The 20,579-nt window shown below is 57.2% G+C and overlaps 1 protein-coding gene across 1 annotated transcript; it reads left to right on the top strand.

The window, feature by feature from the left end:
• The first annotated feature begins 1,460 nt into the window (after positions 1-1,460).
• Positions 1,461-19,693, top strand: FOXN4 (forkhead box N4). The gene is made up of 9 exons (XM_036354324.1): positions 1,461-1,546; positions 12,488-12,633; positions 13,577-13,701; positions 13,805-13,915; positions 14,240-14,367; positions 14,984-15,080; positions 16,083-16,290; positions 17,681-18,073; positions 19,332-19,693. Exons 1-9 carry the CDS (start codon positions 1,461-1,463, stop codon positions 19,589-19,591), a joined length of 1,554 nt encoding a protein of 517 aa, XP_036210217.1. The 3' UTR covers positions 19,592-19,693.
• The last annotated feature ends 886 nt before the right edge of the window (positions 19,694-20,579 follow it).

Below are 20,579 nucleotides of genomic sequence, written 5' to 3'. Positions count from 1 at the left end.
CCGGTCTATACCTGCGGCCCCGACTCGGCCTCCTGGCCCGTCCCCTCTTTAGGGGAGAAAGAGGGTTGCAATCTCTCCATCCGCCCACCGCCCTTCCCGCTGGCCAGGGACGGATTGCAAGTTTTCATGCACCCAAGTATCCTTTTGCAATTTAATTCTTTTGGCCTAAATCGCTCCTCAAGGCAAGCTCGCAGGCATGTAGCTGCTGCCACCGTGGGCCAAGTGTGAAGAGGGGTGTCCCTACCCCTGCGCCCCGCCCCACCTGGAGCCCCAAGGCGCGCCAGGCTGCGCCGGCTGCAGTCCCCTTGACCCTGCCCTGTAACTGACCCTCGGGGGAAAGACCCCCCGCGGGGCTACTGCGCATGCTCCGAGCTGGACAGCTCCAGAGAGGGAAATTTAAAAACGGTTCTGGCTGCGACGGCGACCAAATTGCAGGACGCGAGGGGCGAGCGCGAGGGCGTCCCCCTCCGCAACCCTCGCCCACCCCAGGAGCGCGGGTAGCGGCGGCCCGGCGAGGACTGGCTCCAGGTACCGCCATGCAAGGTCGGCTTTGCTCCCTCCTCCCGGGAAGTGCCCGGCACCGCATTTCCAGGGCGGAGACCCGTGCACCGGGCTTGCGGGGGCGGGCTGCCTTATTCTCCTCTATTTTTATTTATTTTTTTCCTTCCTGGGAATCCCTGAATGACTTTCAGGGCGGATCTGAGAGTCTTTGGTGGGTTTCTGTGTACGTTTCAGGCTTTGAGAAACTTAGGAAAGATTTCTTTTTTTAAAGGCTGTTTTTTACGGCAGCGGTGGGTGGGGGTTGGATCGGCTTGCCGAGAAGGGCAGGTGGCGTTTCTGAAGGCATTTCCAGGGCGGGAGCCATGCGGGCATTCCTCCTTTTGCAAGTGGGAACTGGGCTGCCCCGGAGAAACAGGCAGGACACCTCCAGCTGTCCTTTCTTGCTTTTTATTTTCAAAGTGATCAGAACTGCGTGCGGTTGAAAATATCAGCCTGGGAAAAGGAATCAGGTTTTTCTGATGTCTATTGTGCGAGCCCACATTTCCCAAGTCTTGACATTTAGATTCTAGAGTCTTCCTCTGCCCTTCCCCCATTCATTCGAAAGGACCTGGAATTTCATTCCATTCTCTTCCTTCGCTTCTAAAACCCTGTGGAATTGCCCTGGGAAAGTGACCTGGGACGCCTAGGAATTCTCTAGTACTTTTTTTTTTCTTCCTGGTTCTTTTCTTTTCTTTCTTTCTTTCTTTCTTTCTTTCTTTCTTTCTTTCTTTCTTTCTTTCTTTCTTTTTTCTTCTTTTCTCTTCTCTTCTCTTCTCTTTTCTTTCCTTTCTTTTCTTTCCTAGTATACTGTTGGTTGGTTGAACTCCGTCCCTCTGAGCTGTGGGAAAGTGGTGGTTTCTGCCCTGTCCACATCGTTGCTCATGGCAGCTTTGTCTTCTGCTTGTCTTTTCTCCAAGGAGATGATAGAAAGTGACATCTCATCCATAATGTCAGGAATTATTCGACACTCAGGGCCAAGTCATCACCGCTCTCCGCAGGAATACAGGTGAGGGCTTCCACCAGAACAAACGTTATGTTTCGTCATTGTGTAAAGGGGTGCGTGCTGTTGACGGTTCCTGAAAACGATTGTTACGTTGCATTGTGGGATTCTGTAGGAGAGCTGGGACGTTCTGATTTCCAGGCTGGTCTCTCTGAGGGTGCTGAGCTCATGGCCCGGGGCGGTGGGATCTCTAAATGCCTGTGGTCCTTTGTCCTTTGCAAGAGAAGCCCTCTCCTGGTTTAGAGACTGGGCATCCTGGCGAATGTTAAGATGACAAAAGCAGCCATGGCTTCCCCTCCAGTGGCCCTAACAGGGCTCCAGGAAATGCCCCCCAAATCGGGGTCTGGCTCCCATCCTCCTTGGTGCACTCCTGGGTTCTACTCCTGGCTGTGTGACTTTGGACAAGTCCCTTGCCCTCTCTGGGCCTCCGTTCCTGGTCAGTTAAATGATGCTCTTGAATTAGATGGTCTTAAGGTCCCTTCTAGGTCTCATGTGTTTGAAGAATAAATGAGATGGAGACTGAGGCCAAAATACAGGACTTCTTGAGACAGGATGAAGGGAAATACAAGTGTGGGTGTGGAGGCGGGATGTGTGGGAGGCTTCACCTTTTTCTCTTCAAACCTCAGGCCTAGAAAGGCCCTTGGGGGGGTCAACTAGTCCAGCCCCTTCTTTTACAGATGGGGAAACTGAGGCTGAGAGAGGAGAAGGGGCTTGTGCAGAGTCACACAGCAAATGGGAGGGATTAGAAGAAAAAAGGAAGGACCTGGAATGCCCCCTCCACCCCCCACAACCTCTCTCCCTTGATCTCTGAGAGACCTGACATGGTTCCCAGCCCCACCCCCATGGCAAGCACCAGATTATGGAGTGGGAGCAGGACAGGGGCCGGCCTGAGATGAGCAGGCTGTCACCTCACGTCCCCCATCCGCCTCCGGTGCCTTGTGGGGAAGACCCCCCTCCCCCGCCTCAATTAGAGGGAGGCGGCTCCCTGAGGGCTGTGGGTCTGGAGGCTGCTTTCTGAGGCCCAGATGAGAAGCAAATTCAAACACACATTTGCCGGGAGCCTGCTGTGTGTGGAGCTGCGACCCCAGGTGTGGGCCAGGCACACAGGAACCGGTGAGCACCTGCTGTATGCCAGCCCCTCCCTTCCAGCACTCATCTCAGCCTGGGACGCTGCTCTGATGAGTCGTATTGTACAGGTGGGGACACTGAGGCCGGAGACATGAAATGGCCCTTCCCAGGATCATACAACCAAAGGCCTCTGGGTTTCCCGCCAGCGCCCAAGGGTTTAAATAATGGCAGGCAGAGTGGGGGCAGCGTAACGGTTGCGAGTTTGGGCTCTGCAGTCCATTAGAATCCCAGCTTCTCTGGCTGTGGGGAGCTCTCTGAGCCTCAGTTTCCTCATCCATAATATAGGGATAGAGGTAGCACCCACGACCTGGAGTTGTTATAAAGATTAAATAACAATTTCTGACTCTGCTGCTTGCCCATGGAATGATCCTGGGACAAACGGTTTTTGTCATTCACATGGATTCAGGGTTGTTTTCTCATGTGAAACAGCTAGTATGTCTAGGAGGCAGAATGACAGCAGCAGCAGCAGCACCATCATCATCATCATCATCACTGGTGGTTTCTTAACCCTTATTACCTGCCTGACCTGGGCCCAGCGACCCCATCAGAGTAGCACTGTTGTGCCCATTTGGCAGATGAGGAAACCAAGGCCCGACCAGATTAAATGGCTTCACAAGGTGATGCCGCTCATTATGGGCACAGTGAGAACTTGCCACCTGAGGCTGTGGCCTCCACAGGGTATGGTGGCTGCCACCCCCCATGCCCCATTGGTGAAGAGCACAGGTGCTGGGACAGAATACGTGGTCCGACCACCTCCCAGCTGTGTGACCCTGGACAAGTCACTGGCCCTCTCTGTTCCTCAGTTTCTTCATCTGTGCAGCGGAACAATGAGAGAACCCAATTCTCGGGTTATTAGGCGGTTCTGCGCCTCCATCTAGAGAAGTTGTTTAGCCAGGCCTGGGGCAGAGGGGACGTTTTCATGATCATACACCAACTCCCCCCTCACCCCACCCCACGAATCCCACTTTCCCCTGCGTAATGGCCCTGGAGAGGTTTATGGGCTTCTCATCCGCCTCCCAGGCCTCGGAGAATGGCTCCAGGGACCCCTCAGGGCTGCTGGTCCAGCCTGGCTCCAGCCCCCACGCAGCCCTCCACAGAGCCGTCTGCCCCTCATCCCTAGGGGCCCAGTTTGGCCGTTAACTTTCAATGGTTGTGTTCAGGGAGGTGGGGGGAGTGGGCAGCAGCTGGAGGCGGCCGCCCTGTCCCCAGGGAGTCAGTGGCCCGGCCTAGACAACAAATTGGCAGCAATCTCCCTGCCTGCAACCCTGTGGCCAGGGGCCAGGGGTTGGGGCAGCCCTGACCTCCCGGGCAACGGCAAACGGCTTGTGCTCAATGTGGGTTAGCTGCTTTCCCCCTGGCTCAAAGCCTCTTAGAAGCGCTAAGAAATCGTTATTAAGCACCTACTGTGTGCCGGGCACCTGCTAAGCTCCTTAGCAAGTGCACCATCCCATTTCATCTTTATGGCAACAACTGTGAGACAGGTCCTGGCATTATCCCAGCTTCTAGACAAGGAGGTGGCTCCCCCAAAGGCATGCACGCAGGAAGGGGCTGGACCACAGATTTTAACCACCTGCCTTGACCTCTGGAATTTATTCTAGAGGTCAAGTCCAACAACCCCCTTTTACAGACTGGGAAACTGAGGCCCAGAGAGACGAGAGAAGGCTGGCTGCTGGCTCCTCAGGCCCTCACCTTCTCCCAGGACCATGCCAGACCCTCCTCTCAGAAATTAGGTGACCTTGGGCAAAACCCCTTCTCCTTGCTGGACAATGGTTTTCTCACCTGTGAACCACAGCACGGGGCACACAATAGATACTTAATAAATACTCATTGGGTGGATGGGTGGTTGGGTGAACATCGTGTGAGATATAACACTTCCAGGCTATATGCTCGTGATGACAAAATCCTGTCCCATGGACCAGACGGGCGGACACCACTTGCCTTTCCTCCAACCTCCCCCCGCCCCGCCCGCCCTCCCACAGAGCTCTGTGTGGTGATGGTTAACCCCCTGTCAGTGTAGCCCCACCCCCATCGGTTGTAACCTCCTTGCAGAGCGTGTGGGCTCCACCTGTCAGAGGCGGGACCGTCCCAGCATCCTTACAGTCCTTCACTCTCCTGGTGCCTGAACAGCTCCTCAGCCTACACTGTGGGCAAGGAAGAGGGCAGCCTCGCTGAGGTCTAGCCCTCCTTCGGGGTCCTGCAGTCCCACCCCCAGAAACATGCATGCAGCGCGCGTACACACACACACACACACACACGTCCCAAGCCAAGTTCTAGAAAGGGAAGATGCCCCTTGCCTAATTCCTAATGTAATCATTTCACATTATGCTCCCTCCCCCTTGGGCATTTCTGCACTTGCTTTTGAGTTCCTTTTTCCTGGAAACGGCTACAAAAGATATGTTGGCTAAATAAACACCCCTGTGAAATGCTTAATCCTTTCCGTGTAAAGGTTGAATTAGAAACAAGAACAGTTTGTGGTGAGGTAACAGTTTCTTACTAACCACATCTGGAGGAGGCAGGTGAGACTTCTTGTAACCAGCGTGGAGGTGACATCCCAGGGAGGTCCTGGCATGCTTCTGCACCGCTGGGGTGGTCGTCTGACCCCCTAGTGACAGTACTTTCTGGACAGATCCCTCCCAGTAACCATGAAAGGCACGAGGAGAGAACGCAGTGAGGAGGCAGGAAGAATCACGGTTTGAGTGCCTCCTGTATGCTGGCCACTGTCTTACAGTTTATCCGCCCTCTGTCGTGGAATCATCGTTACTAACCCATTTTACAGATGAGGAAACTGAAGTGCAGGGAGGTGAAGTGACTTGCCCAAGGTCCCACAGCTACAAAGGGGTTGACATGGGATTTGTACCCCCAGCAGATGTTCCTTCTACTGCTCAATTGCTATATCAACTCTAAGGAACCCCGAGATAGGAAATAAACGGTTCGCCGTGGGCTTGACTTCAGCTCTGTAGGCAAAGATCCCCACAGAACTGTACTCCATCCACAAATATGTGTGGCCCTGTGCGGGCACCTTTGCAAGAACACCATCGCATGTCACTGAACAGACAGGGCAATGGTCCTGGGGTCCAGTTCGCCTCGGTGGACAAATATTTGTGAGAGAATGAAAGCCTGGACTGGTATCTCTGAGTCTATATTCGGGTGTAGGACGAAGTGATCCCTGTCTTCCAGGAGCTTAGCGTCTACAAGGCGGATGTAGATGAGAAGAGATGCCCGAGTAAAAGTAATGGGTGATCGTGGGAGTCTGTGTCACGTGTAGACACGAATGGCACAGATCATTCTAGGGGATGAAAGATTGGCAGGTGTTGACTGGTCTGGGAGGGCTTCCTGGGGGCAGTGGTATCTAAGTGGGCAGAAAATGGAGAGAGATCGCGGCATGCAAGATACGTTGGAGCTGGGATGGAGGCTCTGCCTTCCTTGTCTACTCCAGCAGGTATGTAATAAGTGCCCACAGGCTGCCAGGCCTTGTTCGGGGAGCTGAACAAAACAGAGGGCTCCCCATCCTGACCCTTGTAGAGTGAAGCTCAAAACGTGTATAAATGCAAAACAAAGGGCCACTAGGGTTCGGGGAGTGGCCAGGAAGGGACTCTCAGAGGAGGGGACGTTTAGGCTGAGATCAGAAGCCTGAGAAAGAGCCTGCCGGGAATGAGTACATGGAACAGCATTTCAGGCAGAAGGAACAGCATGTGCAAAGAGAACAGACTGTTGGAGGAACTAAAAGATAAACAGGTTTGCCAGAGCAGAGGGGATGGGAAGGAAGAGAAAGGAAGGAGGGAGCCAAGGGCCAGATCATGGCAAGGAGCTGGACTCTGCTCCCTGACAAGTTTTCAGGACAGTGACAGGTTCTGGTGTCCCTTTTGAAAGGCCACTCTGGCCGCTGGGTGTTTCATAAGCGCATCTCTAGCTCTTGAGCCGCTCACTGTCCTGCACTCTTCCCGTGGTTTACCTGCTCGGAACCAACCAAGCGGCAGGCCCTGTGATCACCTCTGTTCTGCACAGGAGGAAACGGAGGCTCAAAGGCATCGGGTCGCCTGCCCAAGGACCCCCCATTAGGAGTGGAGCCAGGACTGGAATCCAGGTCTCCCTGGGCTCACCCCTCTAGTGCCCTTCCCCCCCTGGCTCATCTTCCATCCCTCCAGCAACATGACTGATTAAGGACATGGTTGAGGTTGTCAGGTTGGTCCCCCCCGTCAGTGTAGGATGGCAGCCAGGGGTGTCTCACGTCCCCCAGGGCCACCACAGGGTCCCCTGACCATGGCTCTGCCACCGTGGAGGCACCTAGCAGATTCTTCTAAAAATGGAATGACGGTGGTTTGCTCTTCCCCATTTACTTCAGCCAGGCTGGCAGAGGCTGAGGGAAGAGGCTCCAGGGCGAGTGGTTTAAAGCCCAGCCCCTTTGCTGACGTGCTGTGTGGCTGAGGGGCATCTCTTCCCCTCTCTGGGCCTCAGCCGTCCCATCTGTGAAATGGGTATGACCAGTAGCCACCCCACAGGCCGTCGGGAGATGAAGAAGGTGCAGAGCTAAGAGGACTGGCAGGAAGGTGGGCACGCCACGGGGTAGGTCTCCCTCCTCTCCCCTAGGCCCACTAGAAAGTGAGCTCCTTGGACACGAGTTTTGTCTACTTCCCGGAACAGGGCCTGGCAAGTAGAAGTTCGGGAAATGTTTGTGAAATGCTTTGACCGTCTGCTAGTGGCCATCCCCACGGAGGCCACTTTGTGCTGAATCCGTGCTCTTCAGAGGACGTTGGCCGTAACGGAACCTCTGCCGTGCAGGGCACATTGATGAGCTGGGCACCTGCCTGCATGGGCTCATCCAGTCCTCAAAACAAACACCCTGTGAGCTGGGTGTAGGTGTCAGCACCCCATTTAACAGATGAACAAACCGAGGCTCAAAGAGGCAGATGACGCCCGACAAGGCTCACAGCTACTAACTGGCTGGGCGGGATTCAAACTCGGCCTGGCCGACCCCAGAGCCCACACTCATAACCACGGCACAAATGTCACAAAGAGAACAATGAGGGGGGACGTGGCCTGGGCTCCCCGGCTGAGATGGGCTCACGCAGGGCCTGGGCCTTGTGAGGAGCCAGAGCCCTCTGAGCAAACCCACCAGGGCTCACGGAACAATGAGCTGACAGCACGTAGGAGCCCTCGGGAAATGCTGGCTGCGCCACGACCCTGATGACATGTTATTCTGGTGTTGGTTTTCCCAGGGTGCCACCTCGCTCCTAACCAGGCTCTGCCCCCCTTTCCCACCCCTCAGCATCCCCCCATTTCCCGGGTGCCCTGCAGGCTGTGGGTCCCAGTGGCAGCCCCGCAGAGATGGAAGGGACTCAACCAACCCCTTGTGTTCCGGATGGGGAAACTGAGGCCTGGGGAGGGCAGGTGGGAGGTGCTGGGGAGGAACCTGGGGCTGCTGCCAGGAGGCAGCTGAAGCACATTGACCTGCTCGGCCTCACCTTTCCTATCTGTGAAAGGGGTGATCATGCCCCCTAGGGGTGTGTGTGTGTGTGTTTTCATAAGGAAAAGATGGATTTGGCTGAGCTTTGAAAAGAAAGAAGTGCCCCCCAGCGTGCAGTGGGGAGCTGTGGGCAGCCTCCTGAATCAGGAGGTGACTCTGAAGTGCCGGACAGGTATTTGTATTTTTTTTTGCCCCCAAAGCTGGCCGCTCACTGATGGGGAGCCCTGTCTGTGACAGGCCCCCCCCCCCCGGGTTTGAGGAAGGCGCATTGTCAGGGGTCACTCCTGAAACCCTGAACTAGGCGTGTCCGCTGCTTTTTCAGCCAATGCTTAGTGAACTGTTCCCATATTGTCCGCAGCCCGTGTAGTGTAGGTGCCATTTTATTCCCACTTTATACACGGGGAGACCGAGGCCCAGGGAAGGTGTTACCTGCCTCTGCTCACACAGCCAGGAAGCGTGCAGGTGGGGCCCACCAGCCTTGGGGTCATGCCTGCTTCTAACCACTGTGCTACTCTGCCTTCCTGGAGCCCCAGCGCCAGTGCTGTGCGGAGGAAACGTCTCCTCTGCCACCCCCGCTTTTCAGATGGGGAAACTGAGGCCTCAGAGGGACAGGAGCGTGCCAGGATGGTAACGCTTTGGGAATGCAATGAGGGGGTTACCTGCACACGACTGCCATGAATTACAGCATCTTTGGAGGCTGTGTGAGCTCACCTTTCACCCAACAGAGGCCCTCGGCTCCTGCTTGCATGCCCCTGGGACAGGGAGCTCACTACTTGGTGTGTGGCCTCCGTACCCAGCTCCCAGGTTTACAGAGCCCTGCCCTGTCATCTCCTTGCTGCAGGGGGTGAGCTGGGGTACTCGTTTTTTTATTTTGTTGTTGACAGTGTTGCAGATATCTGCCTTTTTTCTCCCTTTTTGCTGGGGGAATCTTTTATAAGGAAACATACTAAAACTCAGAATCCCATGAAGTCAGCTCCTGAAATTTCCAAACCTAACTCAGATTTGTGCTTGTGATCAGGAGATATAGAAACACCACAGATTTTTTGCATTAAGGCCAAAAGGAATGTGCTAGACCCGTGGTCGGCAAACTGCCCCTTGAGTGTGGCTCTTCCTAAGCCTTAGGAGTACCCTATTTAATAACAGTGTACCTACCTATATAATTTAAGTTTAAAACATTTGGCTCTCAAAAGAAATTTCAGTCGTTGTACTGTTGATATTTGGCTCTGTTGACTAATGAGTTTGCCGACCACGGTTCTAGACCATTGCCTCCTGGTAGGACTTTCTGCACCGTCCACTGTGGCAGCCACCAAGCACGTGGGATGTGGCTGGTGTGATGGAGACGCTGAGCCTGTGATTTTAATGTTAATGGATTTAACTGTAAATAGACACAGGCAGCTAGTGGTTCCCTATTGGCTGGCACAGTGTGAGAATTTTCTAGAACGCACAGAGCACGTTCTTCAACCACTCCTGCAGGGCAGGGGAAAGGACAGTGGGCTATAATGAACCCAGTCTCCGGCTGGGGTATCCCAGACAAGCCCGTTTCCTCCCTGGCCTCAGTGTCCCCATCTGGCAAATGGGAAGGCAGTAATGATAACAATACCTGTCTGATCAGACTCTTGTGAATTTGACATGAGACCAAACACGTAACCCACTTTAGCTCAGGGCTGGCCACACGCCAGGGGCTCGCCACCCCAAGCTGTGTCCACGGGGGAGGATGGGGGCGGGGCATCTGGGAAACCTGGGTCTGTGTGCTCATTTGTCCAGCCATGAGGACTTACTGAGCACTGTGTGCCCAGCCCTGAATTGGACACTAGGGGTCCAGCTCCTCCCTCAGGGGGTGTGTGGTTCCTGCTTCAGCATCAGGAACTCCTGGGGCCACCTGCACCCAGCAGGGGGCTCTGCCCCTGTCCTGGCCTCCTCCCTGCCAGAGCTGGGGTGGCCCCAAGGTCTGGGGGTGCAGCCCCTGCCCTCCTGGGGACATTAGCGGGGCTCGGGAGAAGGTGGGGGTTTGTGGTTAACCAGGGTGCTCCCTGGGGCTCAGGTGGGGGGACACTAAAGGTGCTCAGAGCATTGATGGGACTGCTCAGGCCTCAGTTTTCCTATCTGTGAAATGGAGGGAGAATGTAGCCCAGGCTCTGGCATACACAAGTGCTCAACAAACGAAAGCCCTAGTGGGAGCAACCCCAGGAGCAGGTGTATGTGACCCCCAGAGCCCAAACCTTAGAAGTCCTCCACTCCCTTGAGACCCTAAGTTGATCATGAACATTAATGATATTAATATGAATGACAGCTAAGTCAGACACTGTTCCAAGTGCTCTACACGCAGTAACATTTAACCCTCACAGCACCCTATGAGACAGGAACTGTTTTTATCCCCATTTCACAGATGAAAAACTGAGGCTCAGAGAGGTTGAGTCAGTGGCCCACAGGTAAGTGGAGACCAGGATTAGAACCCAGAGCCCAAGCCCTTAACCACCATAGATACTGCCTGCGAGATGCACCCACCACCAGAGGTTTGACCCAGGAAGCTGGTTTGTTTACAAGCCACCCCCCCACTATCTGGGGGCTCCAATGGGGCCCCCACCTTGAGAAACCTGCCAGCAAGGACTCCCTTCCACTCCTCCCTGTGGCCCCAGCACCAGGCGGAGCGGTGAGGGCGGTGGGAGCTACAGCAGGTTGCTGAGCGGGAGTGGGGCTCCCACCACCAGAAGCTGGGCGGTGGGCGGGCCGGCCGTGGGGTGAGCAGGGGTGGGCGGGAGCCAGCCAGGCATTCCTGACAGCGGGTGGCACGCCCGGCTCTCTCCCTCAGCCTCACTCCGGGGTCTCCACGGGCCGAGGGGACAGATGGCATCACCCAGGCCCGGGCCGTGGCTGTCACTCGCCGGACGAGTTACAAGTGGCCCAAGGGGCGGCAGCTGGGGGGAGGGGGGGCTGCAGAAACAATGGCATTGAGGCCCCAGGACAATGGGGCCACGTGCCACAGGGGCAACAGTCGTTTGTCACACAATGGGCCGTGGGGGGCAGACGGCAGCCGGGCCAACTGCTGCCCCGACACGGGCCCGGCCGAGTTTTCAAATCATTTCCAGGCCGTGTTTTCCTGCGAGGCAGCCAATCGCCGGGCAGCTGGGCGTCACCTGATGCCAGGTCGGTGGGCCCAGGCCCTGTGACAACTGAGCAGCAGTGGCCATGGCAACGCTAATTGTGGCCCTAAAACACAGGGAAGGAGAGCGCAGGAGACATGGGAAGAAGGGGGAAGCGAGAGACAGGAAGAGAGAGGAGGGCGAGAATACCCGACCGGGGGGCCCGCAGATGGCAGGGGGCGGAGGCCGGTGCCCGTCTGTGGGTCCCGGTCACGTGCCCGAGAGAAGCAGAGGTGGCACTTCTTCCCGCTTTCTCTCTCCCTCTCCAGCTCTCTGTGTGACTCTTGGAGCTTGGAATTCGCACCCGGGGCTCACGGCAACAAACCAGACAGCCCCTGGCTCAGGGGGGCAGGTGTGGTGGGCAGGGGGTGGGATCCTGGCCTGGACGAGGTGCTGCTGCGGGCCCAGTGCTCTCACAGATCAGGCACCTGCCTGGCATCCTCGCTGGGCAGCCTTTCTCCTTCCATGGAAGGTGCTGTTTGGGCTCATGAATCTGTTCTTTGCCTGGGGCGCATGGGTCCTAAGTGGAGCCTCCAGTGGACTCGGTGCCCTGGGCCTCAGTTTCCCCATCTGTAAAAGGGGGATATGAGCATATCCTACCTGTCAGGGTTGCTCTGGGGATTGAATGGGCCTATGCTTTTTTGTTTTTCATTTATTTTTATTGATTTCAGAGAGGAAGGGAGAGGGAGAGAAACATCAATGATGAGAGAGAATTATTGATCAGCGGCCTCCTGCGTGCCCCCTATTGGGGACAGAGCCCACGACCTGGGCATGTGCCCTGTCTGGGAATCAAATTGTGACCTGGTTCCAGTGGGACTATGCTTTTTGAGCGCAGATGCCATTACCTCAGTTTCCCCATCTGTAAAATGGGTACAATAGTACTACCTGCCTTATGGATTAACCGGGAATGTTTCAATGGCCTAATTCCTCGAAAGGACTTGATATGGTGCTTGGCATATAGTAAGTGTTCAACAAACATTAGTGCTCATCATCTTGGGGCCGGGGCTAAGGAACGTGTTAGAAGAGTGAATGCAGGAATGATCTGAGGCTGGGTAACCTGGCTGCCAAAGGGAGGGTCCTGGGACCAGGATGGGGAGATTGAAGGGTGGGGGAGGCTCGGGGAGGTCAGGGGCTAAGGAGGAGACTCCAGAGGTAGGGGAGCCCCTGGAGCTGGCCTGAGCTCCCGCCCCTCCCGAGCGCCTGCCCTCCCTGCAGGCTCCTGGCCACCACAGGCGACGAGGACCTTCCCGGGGACCTGCAGTCACTGTCATGGCTCACGGCCGTGGACGTGCCCCGGCTGCAGCAGATGGCAAGTGGCCGCGTGGACCTGGGTGGCCACAGTGCACCACACGCTCACCCAGGTAGGCCCAGGAACAAGGTGGGGCGGCGTGAGGAGGGGACAGGGGAGGGGCGACACCTAGGAATGCCACCCACCGATGGGGTGGCCATGGCCGGGTCGCGCTTGGGGCCTCTGTCTCCACATCTGTGACATGTGCCTAATTCTGTCGTCCCCAGAGGCATGTGATTGACTCATTGGCTCCCCGCTATGTGCCAGGCCCCCTGCGAGCTGAGGGTTCCACGGAGAACAGACAGCCCCGCCCCTGCCATCTAGAGCAGCTGGCAAACGAGGGCCCGCGGGCCTGTTTTAGTACAGCCTTTGTGTACAAGTGGATTTCACATCTTTCAAGGGTTGTAAAAAAAATAAAAAAATAAAAGACAGAAACCACCTGGCTGGCCAAGTCTAAAATATTGGCTCTCTGACCCCTCATAGCAGTCTACTGCCCCTGACCTAGAGGTGAAGAGAGAATGCATGGAAGGTGCTGAGCGCAGGGCCTGGCACACAGCAGGTGCTCAGTCAATGGCAGCTGGTGGCAGTGACCGCAAGTGAATCAAATGCCTAGAGAGACACAGAAAGTGCTGAGCAAAAGCGATCAGCAAAAGCAGCATCGCCGTGCACTGGAAGCATTAGTGGCTGAAAAACGAGCGTCCAGGAGTATTTCTTTCATTGAACAACTTGTCCACTTCATGGGTGGTAGCCACGTGGTACAGATGGGGAAATGGAGGCTGGCCCAAGATTATCCCCAACCCATTCTTCATCACCACCCCCCAGGGAAGTGTTTTGCCAGCACCTACTACGTGCCTGGCCCCAGAGGGGTGGTATGGTGAAGAGTCAGGGCTTCAGGTCACGTGGCCTGGGTTCCACCCTACCACGTGGTCTTGAGGGAGGTGCCCAGGGACTGGGCTGTCCCTGCCAAGGCCACAGTGCCTCCAGCTGCGTGACGTCTCTCTGTTTCCCTCCTGCAGGTTCCCTGGCTGGGGTGGCTGACCTCCATGCAGGAGCCACCCCAGGGCCCCTGCTCCATGGCCCGGCAGGCATGGCCCCCCCGGGCGTGCTGGGCCTGGGCCCCATGGCCAGCCACAGAGCCAGCGTAAGTGCGGCTGCATGGGCTGGGGAGCGAGGGGGGATCCTGCAGGCTTGGGGTCTGTTCAGTCCCTCTGACCCTCTGTCTCTTCCTCTCCCTGCCCCTGCAGATGACCCAGTTCCCTGTGGGGGGGCAGCCCCCCTCCAGCCTGCAGGACCCACCGCAGATGTACTCTCCGGCTTCCCAGCCACCGTTTCCGCTCCCCCGAGGCACCCAGCAGGTACCAGGGGCTCGGAGGGGCCCTGGACTCGGAGGCAGACACCCCTGACTTCGACTGGCCAGGGACCCCTCTGAGCCTCGGTGTACTCCCCCGGAACATGGGGGTAACATTCCCCACCGAGTCCATGCCAAAGGCTCCTTCCTTCAGTTCTCCCTAAAGCCCTGCTGTGGGTGCAGACCAGACTGTCTCCGGGGGGCTGTCCACCCCACACCTCATCTCGCTTTTCTAGCCCGGGGCGGGGCGGGGGGATTACCCTGAGTGACTTATGCCCTGTCTCACCGTCTCTCTCTCTGCTGCCTGTACCCTGTCCCTGCCTGTGGGAAGTGCCCTCCTGTGGGCCTGTATGGCTCCCCGTTTGGGGCACGACCTCCCTACTCCCAGCCCCGCATGGCTGTGCATTCATCTCAAGAGCTGCACCCCAAACACTACCCCAAGCCCATCTACTCCTACAGGTGAGGTCCCGGGTGGGCCGCGGTGAGGGGGGCTCGCGGGGTGAAGGATGCCTGTAGGGCACCTCAGACAGCTAGGTGTGGTGGCCCAGACTTTCCAAGGGGGAGGATGTGGGGACTGGGAGCCCCCAGGTGTGATATGCTGTCAGGAAGGGCCACCATATGGTTAGCCGACCCCCAGGGTGGAGAATCCACTCCAGAATTGGGCCCAGGGCAACACTCTGTCACTCGCAAGCTGTGTGGCCTTGGGGAAGTGGCTTGGCCTCTCTGAACCTCAGTTCCCCCTGATGTCTAAAGTCATCAAAATAATAGTGTGTGTGCCTCACAAGGTAAACAGCCTCGTTAGCGTCTGAAGGCCCACAGACATTATTATGGGGAAGGGATAAACAGAGGAAAAGATGGGGTTTCTCAAATCGCCATCAATGGCTGAGCTCAGGGTCAAGGAAAAAAGGGCAGGGGGAGGGGAAGATGTAGGGCCATGAAGAGGTATCTACCGTTAGCACCATGAGTGTCGGGGCTGGTACCTGTGGGTCAAGCAGGGCAGGCTTCCCGGAGGAGGGGACCTTGGGCCGTCGGCCCGAGACGCCTTCATGCCTGGCCTGCCCACCTTCGCCTTCAGCTGTCTGATCGCCATGGCCCTAAAGAACAGCAAGACGGGCAGCCTGCCTGTGAGCGAGATCTACAGCTTCATGAAGGAGCACTTCCCCTACTTCAAGGTGAGGCGCCGCACGGGGGAGAGGGGGGCGGTGCCAGAGCTGCTCTGACCTCTCCCGAGCCCTGTCAGACCCAGAAACGGCCCCAGGCCGAACCGAGCCACCCTCCCGGGCTCCCAGTTATGCCTGAGACCTGGCAGTGAGGATGCTTGCACATGTGCACTCCCACAGGCACGGGCAGAAAAATCCAGAAAGAGAAGGGGGTATTTGAGCTGGGCTCTGCGGCATCCCGGGGGCAAAGGGCAGAGGGGGCAACCTAGTTACTCAGCACAGGCTCCGTATAAAATAGAAGGATGCAGGACACACCCCCGGCGAGAGCCTTTGCCTCTCTGAGCCTCGGTGTCCTCGCCTGCGAGATGGGGAGAGTCGTCCCCGGCTGGCAAGGTAGCGAGGATTCTGCATGTCAAGGTCCTGGCAGCTCCCAGCACGTGGTTTTGTCATTAGTAATGTTGTCCCTGTTGGCATCAAAGGAGAAGCTCAGAAGGTGCCAAGCTGTGGGGTCCCCAGCCTGGACAGTGTGCTTAGCAGAAATATTGTAAAATCGTGGCGGGAAGGGTGGAGCGGGGAGGGAGGGAGGGAGGGAAGGGCAGAGAGAGAGAATAGGGTACCATATGAGGTGCATTACAGTATCCGGTTACCGAACAATAAACTAAGAGCATTTACAACTGGCTGGCAGTGAATACACTTGACCGGTTATCCATGCATTAGCATCCTCTCGCTTGCTTGCCCCCTGAGTGGGCGAGAAAGTGGAAAACCCAGCAGCCCTGGGCCCTGTTCTCAGGTAGGAACCACGATGGAGCTGAGCTGTCGCTGCCCCTTTAATCAGGGCATCGGCCCTCCAGTTTGCCACAGTCCCCACCGCTCTCTCTCGTCTTCCCAACTCGAGGTTGAGTGTTGGGCCCTGTCCTGTAAGCCCGTGAGGCCCGAGCCTGAGACCCCCCCTGGAAGGAGGGTTTGCAGGGGGGGTGTCTGGAGGGGGCTCCTGCTGCCCACGTCTCCCCACAGACGGCGCCCGACGGCTGGAAGAACTCGGTGCGACACAACCTGTCCCTGAACAAGTGCTTCGAGAAGGTGGAGAACAAGACAGGCGGGTCCTCGCGCAAGGGCTGCCTGTGGGCCCTCAACCTGGCCCGCATCGACAAGATGGAGGAGGAGATGCACAAGTGGAAGAGGAAGGACCTGGCTGCCATCCACCGGAGCATGGCCAATCCGGGTGAGGCCCAGACCCGCCCGACACCCCCATACACGCACACACACACACACACACACATCACCGCCCCGCCCCGCCCCGCCCTCCTTCCCTCCTGTGACTTCATACCCTCCCTTCCCCACCCTCCCCAGGGGCCGCCGGCTGAGGGGCCTGGGCAGACACGTGACCAGCTGTGGAAGCCACACGAAGCAATCCCTAGTCCTCACACAGAAATGCTGGCACGGGTCTAAAAAGTAGTAGCGCCCAGAGTGGGCCGGGAGGTGCAGAAACAGGCGCCTGCATGTGCCATGGGTAGGAGCATAAGTTGTTCGACTTTTCCAGGGCAAGGTAATAGGTCCAAACCCTGCACACTGTACCCATTTATGGGTCCGGTTATTCTGCCTCTGCCAATTAATGCTGCAGAAACCGAAGATTTGTATGTATGCGCATCTATCAACACTCGCATAGGCATATATCCACACTCATTTCCCTAGATAGTTGAATGTATGTGCACACACACACACACACACACATCTATACATGGATAGCTATCTATATAAAAGCCTAAGCAAACGTCTGACCGTCCGGCTGGTCGTTATGCCGCACACTGACCACCAGGGGGCAGACGCTCAACGCAGGAGCTGCTGAGCTGAGGTGACTTGGCAGCTGGGGTTCTCGGGTGACACACCCAGAACCAGAGAGGAAGGAGCCTGATTCCGGGGTGCATCACCCGAGAACCGCCCTCTCGTAATCCGGGACCCTTCGGGGGATGTTAGAGAACCGATTTCGGCCTGAACCCCCGCAGGCCAGGCCGAGGGGCCCCACCGGTGCACGGATTGGGCCTCTAGTCTAAATATAAAGAGAGAGAGAGAAAGACCGGAAGAAACATACCAAAATCTTTACCATGAATAGAGAGAACACTGATAATTAATAGATTCTCTGCTTTTCTGTATTTCCCAGCTGGGGATCGAACCTACAGTCTAGGTGTGCACCCTGACCGGGAATGGACCCTGCACAGGACATGCTCCAACGAACTGAGCCCCCCCGGCCAGGCCGCAGTAACATCTCCTACTGTCTCTTAGGAGCAGGGAGTGGCTAGGACCCCTTCCGTGCTCATTCCGTCCCAGCCTCACGGGCCTTGGGAGCCCTGCCTCGCCTCCCTCTTGCAGGGCCGTGATGAGGTTCAAGTGAAGCCCAAGAGCTCGGGGCCACCCTCTAAGGCTCTGTCCCATGAGGGGAGCCACTGTCATGGTCCGAGCCGCCTCTCGTTCCTGACCAGCGTGGGTTTCATCACATTCCCACAATGACCCTGTGCAGGGCCTGAGGTTCACCGAGTCCGACAGGCTTGCTCAGGTCGCCCGGGCCCTCGTGCGGGGATCCGGGCTGCCAAGTGACCTCTCCCCCTTGCCTGCAGAGGAGCTGGACAAGCTGATCTCGGACCGGCCAGAGAGCTGCCGCCGCCCTGGCAAACCCGGGGAGCCCGAGGCACCTGTGCTGACCCACGCCACCACGGTGGCCATGGCCCACGGCTGCCTGGCCGTCTCCCAGCTCCCGCCCCAGCCGCTGATGACCCTGTCCCTGCAGTCGGTCCCCCTGCACCACCAGGTCCAGCCCCAGGCACACCTGGCCCCAGACTCGCCTGCCCCGGCCCAGACCCCACCCCTGCACGCCCTGCCGGACCTCAGCCCCAGCCCCCTGCCCCACCCGGCCGTGGGCAGGGCTCCCGTGGACTTCATCAACATCAGCACCGACATGAACCCCGAGGTGGATGCCCTGGACCCCAGCATCATGGACTTTGCTCTGCAGGGTGAGGCTGGAGGAATGGGTGATGGGAAGAGGGGCAGGGGAGAAGGTGGGAGGGGGGGCGGGGCAGGAAGACAGAGGAGGGCTGTCTGCATTCACCCCCAGCTCATTCCTTCAGCCAACACTTCCAACCACCTGGGAACAGCACATTACACCAAGCTATACATTCATGGTGCTTACTGTACACCAGGCCTGGCCCAGCTTTTCACAGGCAGCCTCCCACCTCACCCCACAACAAGCAGGCCTGGGAGGCCTCTTCACAACCCATTCAGCCAGCGAGGACACTGAGGCAAAGAGAAGGCCCAGGGTCACCTGGCTAGTCAGTGGCAGAGCCAGGATTTCAACCCCAAACGTCCCATCAGTAGCTGCTGCAGCCTGCATGTGCCAACCTCAGGCCAGTCACGCTGACCCCGCTGCCTGGCACACGGCCATCCTCATGCACAGGAATGAATGAGTGAGTGAATGAATGAATGAATGAACGAACGAACAAGAGAAGGTCAGGTTTCAGTGAAGGCTCATGATCCATCCACTCACTAACACAGGTGTACCTACTATGTGCTAGCCCATAGCCTCTGCCCTCCAGGCATGTCTATCGAGGAAAATGGACAGGCAAGCAGCATAGTCAGCCAGCAAGCTAGTGCGTTAGTTGTAGCTGGGAAACGGGGGTGTCGGAGCCTCCCTGCTTCTCCCCACATTCTTGTGTTAAACTGATGAAGGGAGTCACTGTTTTGTCCTCCGGCTTTGACCAGGATGGTACCCCTGAACGAGGGCCGAGTGCTTCCACGCCTCCCTGGTTTAGGGGGTGGGTTCTCAGATGCCTCCATTTCATCCGGGGGAGCTGAGGCTCTAGAACAGCGGTTTTCAACCTGTGGGTCGCGACCCCTTTGGCAGTCGAACGACCCTTTCACAGGGGTCGCCTAAGACCATCCTGCATATCAGATACTTACATTACGATTCATAACAGTAGCAACATTACAGTTATGAAGTAGCAACGAAAATAATTTTATGGTTGGGTCACAACATGAGGAACTGTATTTAAAGGGCCAGAAGGTTGAGGACCACTGCTCTAGGAGGAAGTGACGTTCCCAGGGGTGCCCCGTGGGGAGGTGAGGGCTGGGGCTGGGACTCCGGCCCCTCCAGGTGTTTCTCCGACAACACGGCATGTGTTTAAATCCCACACGTGGTCCCGGCCCCTCTCTAAGAGGGGATTGGAACTCCGGTCTGACATGAGCCAGCTCACTGAACGCCTTTGTCTTTGGAAGGGAACCTCTGGGAGGAGATAAAGGACGAGGGCTTCAGCCTGGACACGCTGGGGGCCTTCGGAGACTCCCCCCTCGGCTGCGAGCCGGGGGCCTCGGGCCTGACCCCAGTCTCTGGCAGCAGCGAGCAGTCCTTCCCGGACTTGCAGGTGACGGGTCTGTACACGGCATACTCGGCCCCGGACAGTGTGGCCGCGTCGGCTGCCGCCGCCTCCTCTCAGTACCTGGGCGCCCCTGGCAACAAGCCCATAGCCCTGCTGTGAGCTGATGGCCTCGCCCACCCCAAACCTGGGCCTGTGCTCCTCCCGCTCCCACAGGGGGCTGAGCCTCTGGGGGGCTGCTGGCCCCCCCGGCCCCCCACACACCTCCACAGGAAGCCTGTGGGGCCTCCCAGGTCAGGAGGACAGAGGAGAGTGGACAAGCATCCTGATCTTCTCCCTCCCCGATGCTCCTGGGACCGGAGATGCGAGGCCTCCAGCCGGCCTCCCGCTGGGCCCCGTCCATGACCTGCAGCCCATTGGGGTCACCTCGCTGCACCCCGGAAACACCCTGGTGGGAAGGAAGGCCCTTTAATTTATTCTCCTCGGATGAAACATCTGCCGCAGCCTCGAGTGGACAGGCCCTGAGGCCCAGGGTGGCAATCTGACTTCTCTTGGACTGCAAGAGGCTGAACTCGGAAATGGGTGCCCGCACCCCCCTCCAACACCCCCCCCGCCGCCGGCCTCCAGGCCCACTCCTCCTGTAGTCTCCCAGAAGTCCATAGAGCAGATTCCCCGGCCACGCCAGGCACCGTGACCCCGCGTACATTTATTTATATTTATTGGAGCCCAATCAAGCCACCTCTTCAAATCCAGCCCACAGCACCGGAATGAGATTCCGGGTCCCTGTCTGCATCCCGGCAACCCTAACACCTACCAGGGGTCCTCAAACTACGGCCCGCGGGCCACATGCAAATACAAATATTGTATTTGTTCCCGTTTTGTTTTTTTACTTCAAAATAAGATATGTGCAGTGTGCATAGGAATTTGTTCATAGTTTTTTTTAAACTATAGTCCGGCCCTCCAACGGTCTGAGGGACAGTGAACTGGCCCCTGTTTAAAAAGTTTGAGGACCCCTGAAAGCTCTCCGCGAACCCCGTCGCCAACGGGCTCTTCGTCCCCTTGCGGCCGGGCTGCTCTGTAGAAGGAACAAGCACTTTTGATCTGTGAAGCATCCAGTTTTGAAAATGTAGAGACCAGATAGTTTCCGAAC

Source organism: Myotis myotis, unplaced genomic scaffold, assembly GCF_014108235.1.
Source record: "Myotis myotis isolate mMyoMyo1 unplaced genomic scaffold, mMyoMyo1.p scaffold_m19_p_20, whole genome shotgun sequence".
Lineage (NCBI taxonomy): Eukaryota > Metazoa > Chordata > Mammalia > Chiroptera > Vespertilionidae > Myotis > Myotis myotis.
This window is presented reverse-complemented; position numbering and strand designations above follow the sequence as displayed.

Bases quoted from the DNA above. Each gene is read 5' to 3' on its own strand.
- FOXN4 (XM_036354324.1), top strand. From the start codon at position 1,461: ATGATAGAAAGTGACATCTCATCCATAATGTCAGGAATTATTCGACAC. The intron at 13,916-14,239 runs GTACCAGGGGCT...GCCTGTGGGAAG, and splicing joins TCCCCCGAGGCACCCAGCAG to TGCCCTCCTGTGGGCCTGTA. The intron at 14,368-14,983 runs GTGAGGTCCCGG...CTTCGCCTTCAG, and splicing joins AAGCCCATCTACTCCTACAG to CTGTCTGATCGCCATGGCCC.